Raw genomic sequence first — 14,327 nt, 5'->3', positions numbered from 1 at the left:
AAGGATACTTCGACATGCAGCCTGGAGGAGCTTTCAATTGGTGGACGACCCGCTCTACCTCTGAGCCACAGCCACCCAACCAAATCCCGAAACTCGCCTTCAGTGCGAGCCACCAGTCTAGGCTTTTCCTGTATGTATTCCAGCGTGTGATGGTGAAATTTTGCACCTTCTCTGGCTTTACAGAGACTATGTGCATATAGCACTGTTTATGTTTCAGTTTTCTACCTTTTTCAGGACATTCTGGTGTGTTTTCCTCATCACTGCTGTAGGAAGAAGCCATATTTCCGCGCCGACATCTGGAAACCATGACGACATGACAAGCCGTTCTTTATTGGTGTAGTGCGATCACGTGACGGCCGTGCCACCACTCGCGAACCAAATCTCATTACGCTCAGGAGGAACTAATTAGTATGCTCAGGAGGAACTAGTGCCAAATTACGACCCCGATCACAGGACTCTTGCGGGGTTATGAGCTACGAACTCCTGCTGATTAGCTGAACATGTATCAGTCTTTTTTATGAAGTAAAGATCGTGTAGTCCCCCAATGTCGGAGTGGGAATCAGTTTCTGTAGGACTTTTTCTGGTTCACCTTACGGCCTAATTGTTTGGTACCTGCTGTCAAATCCCTTTTTTGTCAGTTCATTTTTGGCTTGATTGGAGGGTAACTCAGGCCACCTGTTGTGCAGGTGTGGGTACTGACTACTGATAAAGAATGGAGAGCAGCTTGGTGCATTTCCACAGTGGGCCAATCAGGGTGTGACGCTGCACTCTCTGAGGGCTGAAGAGAGCTGAGAACAGGTACACCCAGGACATTCTGACTCTTCCTTGTTTGAATGCAGACTTCATGTTAGCAAACAGAAACTCTGGTCTCCAGGCCTGTTTGAGAATTCAGCGCTGTCTTTTGCTGTTTGAGGGGATTTTGTGCATCTTAAGACTTCAGTGGAGGGAACATTAAAGAACCCCTTAACACTGGGTCACCTGCATCTGAACTGCTTTTGTTTTTTCATGCAAGAGTTTAGCTCGCCAAATGATCACCTAACACTCACAGGCCTTATATAGTGATTTTATTTATTGTTTTTTTTCATTGAAACTCAACATAACCCAAAGCTCATATTTAAACACGTGTTCATTATCAAAGAGACATTTGCTTCAGATCACATCTGATCACAGTACCTTCTTCCATATTAGGCACCAAAGTGTTTTGACTGTGAGGTTTGATGCTTTTTAAATAAAGTGGGCTGCCAGTCAGAGTCACAGAGAAAGGAAGTGGATCTGTGAAACCACAGACCACAATGAGGCACACAGCACAAACAAACAGCCCACAACTCAGTTCAGTTTAAAAGGTGAATTCAACCAGCAAACAAACAACACAAATCTTGTGTTGTGGTATTCCCAGTACTGCTCACCAGTTTGTCAGTCAAGTTTGCAGCATCGTACTTAAGTCTTTGAAGACTGAAACTCTGGAAAAAATCAGACAGGAAAACATACAGCACCACAGTATAGCTTCGTCTACTGACACCGGCTTGCTCTCCAGTAGTGAACTAAACAACATAATCTGACATCACACTCTGATGTCGAGGGTAAAGCTGGCGCACTCGTTTTCACTGATCAACAGCAGCAGCAGTTTTGAAAGACACTGTTTTTTTTCTCTGACCTGTCAAGTTAAAGTAGTGAGTGGAAATGCACAATCATATCAGCACACTATCAGTATTGGCCGATATCGGCTTTAAATGAACTGAGAATGTGCAGTGTCTTATTTTCCATCACTGCAGCAGGAGGAAGCAGAGAGCCGCTGTGGCAGCTTGACGAGGGCACACAGAAGGGACAAAATAAAGCAACATGCAATATTTGCGATTAAAAACAAAGAAGGTGTCATGATCGGACCTTAATCGCATCACAGTTAACGCATTAACACTGATAATCTTTCACATGCATTTTGGTGAACTCCATACATGTTCTTATTTCTGTTTTATTTTTTGGTTCACAAACAATACAAGAAAAATCCTGATAAATGACACAAAACTACAGTTTAAAGATGAGAAAGCAGGGAAGCATCCAACATGAATATTTGCTGAACATTGCAATGGCAACAAATATATTGTGTCAATACACTCACAGGCAAATAACTTAAACAGCTGTAATGCATCCCAAAGATTCAAAGCATTGCATTTTCTTAGCTGGAGCGTTTCACCACATTAAACTCAGAGTGATTCAGCTTTAATCAAACAAGTAGTTTGTACACAGACAAGCCTCCAGGCTGCAGCTCCTATAGGTGCCTCTTACAATGTGTGTTTACAACAACGTAAACATTATTTTATACCTGCACAGACACCAAAAGTCATTTTGGTATTTTTCTATAGCTGTGAAAAAAAGACAACAAAACCCTCAGTTATAACAGAGGTGATTTATAATACACGGTCAATAATGACCCGATATTTCACTGACCCTCAAAATCAATAATACTCTAATGCTTCTAGGCAGATACAACACAGGTTTGGACACAACGGGTCCAAAGTGACTCTTCAGTGTGTTTTTCATGCAGAGTTTTAACATGAAAACGCAGCAGCATCCACCTTCTGAAGCACAGCAGGCACCGCTCGGACAATCTCCCTCCTCTCCTGTTTACACTGCAGAGCCTGCAGAAGGACAACACAGCAGAGACAATAATTACTAATGATATCAAACCTGCTGCATCCACCAACAACACTGACACTGCTGCAAAACAGCCTGCATGACACTGCTCTGACCTGGAAGTAGACAATGATGATGAGCACAAACATGACCAGTACCACCAGCACAACCACAGGAACACTGACTGGTGCCGTCCCATCATCATCCTCTTCTTCATCACCCCGGTGTCCAGTCTGTCTCTGAGCCTCCAGCACAGGACAGTCAGAGCTTTCTGTGGATGAAGGAGATGGATGAAGACAAAGTGAGACTGAAAGTGAGACTGAAATGTGTGTCAGTTCAGTGGGTGAACACAAACGAGAGCGTCTGCAGGTCACGTGTGGGCGTCTCACCTAAAACATGAATGAGTGTGCCATTGCCAGTGAGTCGCAGGTACGGCGGTGGGTAGAAGACCTCGATCTTACAGCGGTACATGTCTGTGTGTTTGGCTTTCAGTCCAGACACTGTCACCTCCACAGCGCCCTCTCTCAGCTGAGCAGAGCACTGCACCTAAAACACACATCGCACATTAGTTTGATTCCAGCTGTTGACAGGTGGTCTTTTTAATTTGAGTCATGACATACGAAGATGCAAGTACAAGAAGGAAACAACAAAGAGGTTTAATAGAATGAAAAGAAGGTAGCAGTATCGTGTCCCCTGCACCCAGTGGTGCTCCTGGAGGGGGACAGAAGGAACATACATACAGTATTCGTCCTCATCCATGGATAGGATGTGACATAAAGGTAATCACCTTATTTGGGTTCTTTCTTTGGAAAGCCTGTGCACTCATACATCTGTCTAATTTCATAGTGTAGTAGCTCATATTGAATAAAGACTTAGGGCCCTATTTAGACGATCTATGGTGTCCAGGTGCATCTAGGGCCTGTCAAGCTCCACTTAAACTGCATATAATCTGGATACAAAGTAAGGCTTTATTTATGCTAAATGTTAGATATGGAGACGGAGACGGGCAGGGCCTTCGGTCCACAGTCTGTTTATTTTGTCCATATTTGTGCATGTTTCAGGACCACTGGAGATGGTGGAGGCAGTGTGGCGTAGTTCAAACAAGACATGGCCACAGAAGATGACAAAGAAAAGGTACAATATTATAAACTTCTCCACCCGTGCCTCGTTTGTTGTTGTCTGAAATTTTTGACTCTTTTTTGAAACTTTTGATTTACATGGCTGATTCAGTCAACTGGAGAAGTAAGCATTAAGAGCAGTGATGTCACTGCAGCAAATATTGTGGGACTTTACAGCAGCAAAACTAAAAGCTGCAGTTATAAAGCTGACAGAGGAAACAGAGCTTAACTTTAAGCCTCTGAAATAATCATTAAAGTTACGCTGCTCCTTGTACGTAAATGTGCACAGCGTCTATCGTAATAGAAAGTCCAGCAGCAGCAATAAGGGCGACCAGCCTCGTATCATGCTGACTTCGGAGTGAGACAGGGTCGCAGCTCTGCTCTGCTCTCTGCTATGTTCACATTTTACAGAATGTCATTGATATTTTCCTCATTAATGATAACATTTTACCAACCTGCAACCCATCAGCATGTCCCTGTGTGTGTAACACGAGTGTACACGTGTTGGGAACCCAACTATGTAGACGCATCTTACAATCTGAATAATCTGCCCTAAAAAATAGCAGGATAATGCTGCACCATTCTAACTTCAGACTGAGAGTTTGTTGGTCAACAATCACTTTCTGCTGCCTCAGAGAAGCCAACAATGCACCTGCCCACACCTCATTTTAGGACCTACATGCCCATGAGGGTACAGATGGGAGCACGTATGTTTGCTACTTACTCATCATGGGTGCTGACCATGATAGTGACAACTGTGTCAGTCTTAAACTCGCAAGTTGCATTGTGCTGTGCACCCTTTTTAAGATATGGCCCATTACCTTCGGAGCATAAGACATATCCAATAAAAATGTTTCACCAGATGTCACATGTTGCAAAATCCTATTTGTTGCACAGAAGTCTGTGACATCATTGTTTTTCCAACGGAGCCCCGCCCACATCAGAAATGTAAAAGCAGAAAATCTCTCTACTGGAATTTGCAAAACTGTTTTAACTTTGACAAAAATAATGGTTCTGATGAAGGATCCCTGTCTCTTACAGTAAGAGGCTGACAGGGAAAAGACAACATCATTTCAGGGCATTTAATGTGAGATTACATTATTTCGGATTTTGGATGTACCTCTCGCTCTTTCTCCGCCTCTTCCTCGACCTGATCTGTGAAGTTAAGCATGGACGAGCAGAGTTCCTGGGTGCCGTAGAGTCCTTTCAGCAGGGTCACACGGAGCTCCTCAGGGTCAGGGTAGGGATAGTGCTGGGTTTGGTCAGAGAAGGCTTGGATCTGGTTGAAGGAGGGTTGGGGTTGGACAAAGCACTGGACCCGTGCCGTACCGTTGCTGCTCACCACTTTATAGGGCTGGGTCACCTTCACAGCTGACAGGAAAAGGGATGGAGACAATTCAGGAATGAACTGATGTGTGTTGTTTTTTTTCTCTTCAGAGTTTGGACCTCATGATTATGGACTGAATCCAAAGGGGGGATGACAGACAAGATCTCTGCAGATTTTTAAGGATAGAATGAACAAGAAGCTCACTGCAGCTGTCTGTGAAGGAGCAATCCAACTATGAAGATTACAGTCAGAGGCAGACAATCGTAAATCATTCACTGTTGATGTTACTTGAAATCGAATTATTCTCATTACTTGTTACATTATTCTCAGTTACTCAGCTCTGACCTACACAATCCCAAAAACTCTCCACACCCACATGTCACTTCCTGTGTTCAGCACATGGGGACATTAAAAGACGAAGCACTGTGGTTTTACTGCAGACGGCAGCTCTGCAGAGATCCCGTTGTCACAATGAGACTGCGGCGTTCACACACGCCCTGAACAAAACCAGGTGATTCCTGAATGTAGACTAACTGGTGACTATCGCTCGCTAAGAGGCCAAACAAACACTTTCCACCTACTTTTTCCACTGAACACAGACTGGAAAAACTCACAGCAAACTCCTCACCAGACAGCAAACAAGTCAACATGTCAAAATTTCAACCACTATGTGGCCTACAGGTAGAACTGAATTACACTGAATTGCAGAGCTTGATGTGCTTTCAGTGCCACAGTATTTATCACCATGGGACCATCAACAATGAAAATCAACAGACAGAGTTTAATGAGGACTTTTAACCATTTTTCCACCTTCACATGAAAGGCTTCAGTATTTTTCAACCTGGACACTACTGTCCCATGTTTTTGTGTCTAACTGATCGGTTGGAACAACAATTTTTGCAACTGCTCCAGTATCAAACGAGAGCGCTGCAGCTGCAAAACAGGCTGCAGTGTAGCCTGGTTCCAGACCATAGACCCCGCCCACTCAACTGAGTAGGCTTGCATCTCTGGTCTGGCAGACTTCAATGAATTTGCAATTTATCTCATCCAAACGATGGACAGACCAATGAACGCCGGGGGTCTAGCGATTAGCCAATCAGCACCACGCTGATGTCAAGCTGTACGCCGGTGGGTAACTGGTGAGGATAGCAACAATGGCGACCGTTACAGATCCTACAGACCACATTAACGATGCTATCGAGGTATTTCGCCACTACTCGCGTTAATGGAGGACCAAATTAAGGAAGCTGCTAAACTGGATTTAACAGCGATGCAGCTGGGCGTGCACGACGACAGAGACATTTTAAACGGGCAATGCTCGCTTGTTTTCGGCACCCCCGAGGCATGGATACTAATGACGTCAGATTCTGGGTGAGTCGTTGATCTCTACTGATTGGTTAGGGAAAAAATCAAATTCCCTCCCCCTTGTAAATCGCCTTCAATGGAAGCCATGTCAGACTGAAGGTTCTGCGAGCTTCAGTCTGACACTCAGGCTAGCTGCAGTGTGCATGTTTGCACCGCCAATTTACGTCCACTTAAAGTGTCTGTTTTTGCCACTGAGAGGCTCAGATTATTATACTAAGTTGTTGTCAGACATTATACTAAGTGTCTGAGAACATTATGGAAAGGATTCCAACAGCGTTAAACTAGACTAGACATTCAAAGTTGACAGAAACAAATAAAGCTCACAAAAGCTGCTGTGGTGATTGTTGGAGCAGAGGAAAGACAAACCAACCTTGCTTTGGTTGAAATAAACCCTAAATTCACTCAGTTAGACGTGAAAACATGCTGCCTCTGTACACACTAAATTTACTGGTATTTAAATGGAGTCTGGTGAGTTTGGCGAAGGTGATTTTGGGGCTGTTTCTGGTTAAATAGAAAGGATCTTTCTCTTAAACAAAAAGGTCTATCTCTGTAGGGATCATTTCCATAATGCTGCCAGACACTTAAAATACCAATCTGAGCCTGTCAGTCGACGTTATTTGATGGTGCATGATTGCCTTGTGTGATACTTTGCAGCCCAATACTTCAATTAAACACAAAGACATGAGAAAATAGAGTCCAGTTGAAAAAAACAAACCCACAACCTTTTTGTTTTCTCATGCTGAAAGTTAAATGAGAGGATTAATACCATTCTCTCATCTGTGTCTTAAATACAATACAGTCCAGTTAGCTTAGCTTAAAGACTAAAGGAAAACGTCTGTCATATAACTACCTGTAAAACTTTTTTACACTTTCTTACACTTTGCAAACATATGACAGAGATATAACAGATTAATCAGTGAGCTTTTACAGCTTTAGCTTTAGTTTGTCAGCTTTGGATGGAGCCAGGCTAGCAATTTCCCCTTGTTTCCAGTCTTTGTGCTAAGCTAACAGGCTGCTGGCCCCAGCTGTATACTTACTGCTAATTATTTCCAGGACATTACAACATGTAACTGTAATATTTCACAATAAATTACATTTGTATCACTTCACTGGCTTTTACTGAGATATTCAACCAGATTTTATTGTGAAATTCATAGTAATTTTACAAAAGCAGTTTAACTGAGAGATTACAGTTATACACAGTAATTCTACAGGAGCATACTGCTAAATCACAGTAATATGCAGGCATAACTACAGTGAGATCACAGTATACAGCTGTCAGTTCACAACAGTGTGCTGTAAAAATGTCAGGAATTTACTGTAAATGTACAGTCAAATATTTTACAGTGCAGATATAAGAGGCATATCTCCCACAGTCTTGTTCTGTACTTTTAGTTTATTTTGTGTTCATCAGTTGCTGTGTGTATTTAGGGCCAAATTAAAGCCATCAAATTCCTAGAGGTACTTAATTTCTGAGAGGATTTCACTAATAATTCATGACAACTGGAATATTCTGTAAATATGTTAAGAAAAACACCTACAAAACGCAGTTATATGAAAGCAAAAAGTCTCCTCTCTCATATCAAGTGTGAATTCAGTGCTCATCAGGCTGCTGCTAAGGTCACTTCATCTGAAACTGAGTCACCATAAGGTCAGGGTCTTACCTGCCCACAGAGGTCCAGGAAGACAACAACAGCTTGTCAAATGTTAATCTTTTATCACCTGATAGCAGAAAGTGTCACCAACCCCTGAACTAAACATCCCATCACTTAAAGTGTGTTGATACTCACCGCTGCACACAGGCAGGCAGAGGCTGAGGACTGTCCCCAAAATCCAAACCATCACACAGTGAGTCAGGAACATCCTACAGAATCTCACAAAGTTACACACTGACAGTCAAAAATCACCAAAAATGCTGGTGAGCTCACGCACACCCTCTCACTGAAGAAATTTCCTTAAAACACAGCAAAAACGGTGAAACTCACCTTTATAGTCGAGCGTTTTCCTCAGCTGTCATGGAAACTGTGTGCCATCACAGGAAGTGATGATGGTGTTTTGCCGGTAAAGAGAGACGGCAAGTTGAAGCGGCTGTGGTTCTGCAGGAAAGCTGAGAAGAACTGAATTCAGTGATTTTACCAAAGCAGTTTAGTCTCAGCGTTATTAACAATCTCTTTGGCTTAAAAAATAAAAGAAGCAGAAAAACTTAACTCCAACAATTTCTTATTGTGTTTGCTCAAAGTCACAGTTATGGAGAACTAAAGAAAATAAAATCATGCTGAAATCTCATTTGATTTTCAAATGTTTCTGAGGCAGGTTTACATGTCGGAAACAAAAGAAATCTACTCAACCTTTTCTGCAGGTAACACTTGTGGAAAGTTTTGCGCTGAGAGTCAAATGACTTGTTCAGGTGGAAACTTTTGCAGGGCTGATATTAAGTTTGAATTCCTGTTGATCGCCCTGCTGAGTCTGAATTTTCCCTGCAAGATTTAGATTTAGATTACAGTGTTATTATCAAACTAAATATAATAATCTATGTTTTTAGTCATTTCTGTGTTTTGCTTCCGAATTAAAAAGAAATCCTTTTACATAAGCCTTCAGCTTTATACCTGTTTGTGAACAATATCCCCTAAAGCCTGCACAGTGATGACTGTACCACAGCAGCACTTTATTCTGAGCTCTCAGCTGTTGAATTCACACATTAGTGTCAGTCTCTCAGGAATCAGCAGAAGATTTCTGGTTTCGGGTTATAACACTTCCAGCTCCTAAAGTCAGCACATCCTGAATCAATATGACTCTTCAAAAGTGACCTAACAAGAGGTGAATGAAGGGCAGCATTCATCGCATTTACAGGAGCAGGATAGGAAGTTGTGTCAGGGCAAGCAGAGAGAAGCTGAACAGCAGCAGAGTGATTGCATCATGCTGTGAGTGGGATGTACAGTAGAAACTGCTGCAACTCGACTGCAATCTCTGACTCCAGCTGCAAAATGTCATGAATTCAGTAACAGACACTAAGTGCTTCACATCCAACACATTCTCACTCTGACCTCATCACATATCAATGTGTGATCACGGACTTTCCACGAACGGATACAACATGCAAAGTACCCTGGGTGCGTTGGTTGTTAGTGGGCGCTAGCATTTTGTTGACACTACCAGGCGTTGTTAAATAATAACAGCGACCAGCTGTGTATCATGTATCATCATCAGACTTTGGAGTGAGACCCGGTTTAACTTGTGCACTGTAATTTAGTCCTTTTTCTTGTCTTCTTCCATCATTGGCTGCTGCTTTATAATCGTCCATGTTTCCAGATGGTTCTGGTGATCAATGATTGCTGGGTGTGGAATAATTTAATTCCACACATCCTGATCCCAACAAGACAGCTGCGTGGTTGCTCCTCCTGAACACGAGTATCTGACTCTCAACAGTGTATAGCAGTGATCCACAGCAGGAGCAGGACAGCACCTCACATTCCCACTGTCACACCAGTCCTTATTCACCGTAAAGCACACGTCTCCTCTCCCTCTCTCCCAGAGTCCTCTGCTCTGTCAGATCCACATAAAAAAAGACTCACCTGGTTGAATGGCCTTATCCAGGATTCAGCCAAGTTTTAGTGAATCAAAGGATATTATAGTTTCTTATATCCTGTCGGAAACTGATGTGGAATAGAGACCGTGCAGTTTATTTTCTAACACCTTAACTACAGCGAGCAGGATGGTAGTTCAGCTGGTGCTCGTTCCTCTTTATCTTTTCCTCGATGTTTACATTTGAAAACCTCAACCTGGCCACCACACAGAAGTTGGCAGGAGAAAAGTTTAGACAGGTGAGAGGACGTCCTCATTCTGATGACTGAGCCACATCCACACAACCACCATCCAACACCAACCACAAAAAACACCACCAACAAATAAACCGAAGAGCCTAAAGTTAGCACAAATTCAGTGGAGCTAACAGACTGGAAATGTCTCCACCTATTTCTTGACCTTTTAAAAAGAAGAAAATGTGATGTGACGACCCAGTCTCACTGTGAAGTCATCAAAACTCGACGCTTAGTCAGTGACTTCCAGCGTGAGACACTGACCGTCTTTCATGTCAGCATGATACGCAGCCGGTTGCCCTTATTGTTTAACGGCACCTTGCGGCGTCAGGGGGAAAAGTGGTGCGAAAACAACGGAAGATAAGGCAGTGGAAGTCTAAATAGGGTGGATGGGTCCAACAACCACCGACTTTCACTTTCCATACGATTGCAAAGCCAAACCGTGTTCGTTTTTCCTAAACCCAACCACATGCGTTTGTTTGGAGAGCATTTATTTTGCAAATGCAAACTGTACATTTCCTATGAAAACAGAAGTGTATTTCTAAATCAGACAATGCATGTAACAGGCTGAAGTTGACAGAACCTAGAGGACACTCCCAGGGTACCTTGCACATGTATCTCAACGTGGAAAGTCCATGACCAAGTGTGGACATGTGACGAGGTCAGAGTGAGGATGTGTTGCTTTTAGGGGACGTACACTGACAGTGCAGAGGAGTAAATCAGTTATTTGTTACTGTATAGTAAAGCCTTGCAGTAGCTTCCCTTTATCTGTCTATCTGCATCAGCTTCTTTATTTACTGAATCTGGGTTATATAAACACAGACATTTACAGTGTTGCTCAGAAAGGCTGAAAAAAACCTTTAAAAATAAACCTATGGTTTGTAATGTGGGGTTGAAATGGAGTGAGTGATGCAATCAAAAGTTTGATTCTGATTTTACATCATGCGACAGTTTCTGTTATGTCATCAACTTTATTCTTCTTTGGAATATTAATCATTTTTTGCTGACTCATCTTGTTTGAATTTCTTTGCGCTCAGTACCTGATAAAGTTGCAAACAGTGGAAAATAGCTATTTCTAGTCGCTGTGTTTTCAGATAGATCAACAGTGAAAGTGCTGATGTTGTGACATTCTGAGTCGTCCTGACGTCACATCTGTGTTTTGCCTGGAAACACTCTGTGGGGTTAAACCCCATTCTGACTGAAGTCACAGTCAGCACTACGATCTTCAGTCACCCTGGAAAACAGTGGTTTATTTCTGCTGCTGTCATTGTTTCAGAATGGCTTAGCATGAAGTGCAGAAATATAATCAGAAACTGTCGGTCAGAATTTATCAGATGAAACTGATTTCAGTGCAGATTAAACTACGTAAGGTGATATCAGCTAAACTGGGCCACTTTTTGGTTAATCACTTGGGAAACTAAGAAAAAACAATGTATGACATTTGATTGTGTTCCTATGATTAATAATGACAGTTTTTAATATTTTTGTGTTGAATTTATGTAATAAAATATAATTGTTAAGACCCTACAGCTGTTGAAACATCAGCTGTCCCCCATTTTTGAGATGTGCAGTGTTCAGGTAAAATGGGCCACTCAAATTATCTTTAATATCAACACACATAACACAATAGACCATTACATTTAAATACATTAAATGCTTTAAAGAATTCATGAAAAATAACATTAATATAGTAATAACATAGCGATCAGGCTTCAGGTCCTCTCTCTTCCTTTCTCCTCCTCTCCTTTCCTCTCTGTTCCTTCTTGTTTGCCATACTGTAATTATAGTTTCATGTTACTTTACTTAACCATCTTCCACTATCACTTCTAGGCTACAGTACATCAGCCTCTTTCACCTTTCCCTTTCTCGTGTGTGTGTGTGTGTGTGTGTGTGTGTGAGAGAGTGAGCGCTAGCTAGTGAGAGCTAGCTCACGATGCGCCCTGGACCAGAGCTAACACACACATTCATAATTACAAAGGAAAATGTGAAGAAGCCTGTAACATACAATAATATAATATATTTATATATTAATACTTTTTAATAAGAGGAACCATCAAAATATTTGCTAGAACTCAACTCAGAACGTGGCTCATTTTAGCTGAACTGTGTGGCCCAAAACACATTAAGGTAAACTGGGCCACTAATAATTTTATTTAGCAAAACATTAGCATTATATCTGATGGAGGACATCAGGACATGTATTATACATCATTATTTATATATGTAGTACATTTGTTTTTTATTGAATTATCAACCTTATCATTGACAGTTAAGATTTGGTATGTCAGGGCACTCACCATGCAGTTCTCTGGAGCAGTCTCAATATGAGGCTTTGCCCCACCCACCATAGCAACCATAGACCAATCAAATCAATTGTTACGTGTCAAGTACTGTTGCGGCAACAGTTTGAAATCATTTGCATTCATTGGCTGTTAACTTTTAAAGAGCTGAGACGCTCAAACCTTAAATGGCCCAGTTTATCTGATGTCACCCTATATCTATCTATCAATCAATCAATCAATCAATCAATCAATCAATTTTATTTATAAAGCCCAATATCACAAATCACAATTTGCCTCACAGGGCTTTACAGCATACGACATCCCTCTGTCCTTAAGACTCTCACAGCTGATCAGGAAAAACTCCCCAAAAAAACCCTTTAACAGGGAAAAAAAACGGTAGAAACCTCAGGAAGAGCAACTGAGGAGGGATCCCTCTTCCAGGACGGACGAGCAATAGATGTCGTACAGAACAGATCAACATAATAAATTAACAGTAATCCGTATGACACAATGAGACAGAGAGAGAGAGAGAGAGACAGAGAGAGAGAGAGAGAGAGAGAGAGAGAGACAGAGAGAGAGAGAGAGAGAGAGATGCAGGTAATGACAGTAGGTTACAACAACATTATTGAAAGTAATAATATTATAGTTATAGTTCTGGCTACTGTGGTACAATATGTTGAAAGTATGTATTAATATCTGGCAGTATACATGTGTGACAATAGTCATATGTGTATAATAACAGTAGAAGTATGACTAATGACTAATGATGGCAGCAGCAGCAGGAGGCATCTGGCAGGACCACGGCAGCAGCACAACCACACACGTCACGCTGTCCAGGCACCGCTGTGATATGAGTTAATCTGAGAGACAGTGGAGCACAAAGGCTCCGGAGAAGAAGCCGAGTTAGTGACATCCAGAATGGCCGAGTTAGCAAGATGCAGTAATAGGATACGAGAGAGAGAGAGAGAGAGAGAGAGAGAAGGAGAGAGAGAGAGAGAGAGAGAGAGAAGGTGCCCGGTGTATTATGGGGGGTCCTCCGGCAGACTAGGCCTAAGTCAGCCTAACTAGGGGCTGGTACAGGGCAAGCCTGAGCCAGCCCTAACTATAAGCTTTATCAAAGAGGAAAGTCTTAAGTCTAGTCTTAAATGTGGAGACGGTGTCTGCCTCCCGGACCGTAACAGGAAGATGATTCCACAGGAGAGGAGCCTGATAGCTGAAGGCTCTGGCTCCTGATCTACTTTTGGAGACTTTAGGGACCACGAGTAACCCTGTGTTCTCAGAGCGCAGTGTTCTGGTGGGATAATATGGCACTATGAGCTCTCTAAGATATGACGGAGCTTGACCATTTAGAGCTTTATAAGTTAACAGTAGGATTTTAAATTCAATTCTGGATTTTACAGGGAGCCAGTGCAGAGAAGCTAAAACAGGAGAAATATGATCTTGTTTCTTAGTTCCTGTTAGTACACGTGCTGCTGCATTCTGAATTAGCTGGAGAGTTTTTAAGGACTTACTAGAGCTACCTGATAATAGAGAGTTACAGTAATCCAGCCTAGAGGTAACAAAAGCGTGGACCAATTTTTCTGCATCTTTTCGGGTCAGGATAGGCCTAATTTTCACAATATTACACAGATGAAAAAATGCAGTCCGTGAGGTTTGTTTTAAATGAGAATTAAAAGACAAATCTTGATCAAATATTACTCCGAGGTTTCTTACGGTAGTGCTAGAGGCCAGAGCAATGCCATCTAGAGAAACTATGTCATCAGATGAAGAGTCTCTGAGTTGTTTGGGG

At 42.1% G+C, this 14,327-nt stretch overlaps 1 protein-coding gene across 1 annotated transcript; it reads right to left on the bottom strand.

The window, feature by feature from the left end:
* Window positions 1-1,953: 1,953 nt before the first annotated feature.
* cd28 (CD28 molecule) lies at window positions 1,954-8,408 on the bottom strand. Its single transcript, XM_033615407.2, has 5 exons — window positions 8,232-8,408; window positions 4,870-5,120; window positions 3,021-3,177; window positions 2,748-2,902; window positions 1,954-2,636 (listed from the first exon to the last, which is right to left on the bottom strand). The coding sequence occupies exons 1-5, from the start codon at window positions 8,302-8,304 to the stop codon at window positions 2,547-2,549; spliced, it is 726 nt and encodes a 241-aa protein (XP_033471298.1). The 5' UTR covers window positions 8,305-8,408; the 3' UTR covers window positions 1,954-2,546.
* Between the last annotated feature and the right edge of the window lie 5,919 nt (window positions 8,409-14,327).

This window comes from Epinephelus lanceolatus, chromosome 14 (assembly GCF_041903045.1).
Source record: "Epinephelus lanceolatus isolate andai-2023 chromosome 14, ASM4190304v1, whole genome shotgun sequence".
Classification (NCBI taxonomy): domain Eukaryota; kingdom Metazoa; phylum Chordata; class Actinopteri; order Perciformes; family Serranidae; genus Epinephelus; species Epinephelus lanceolatus.
The sequence above is the reverse complement of the archived record's forward strand: the minus strand, read 5'-3'. Positions and strand labels throughout refer to the sequence as shown.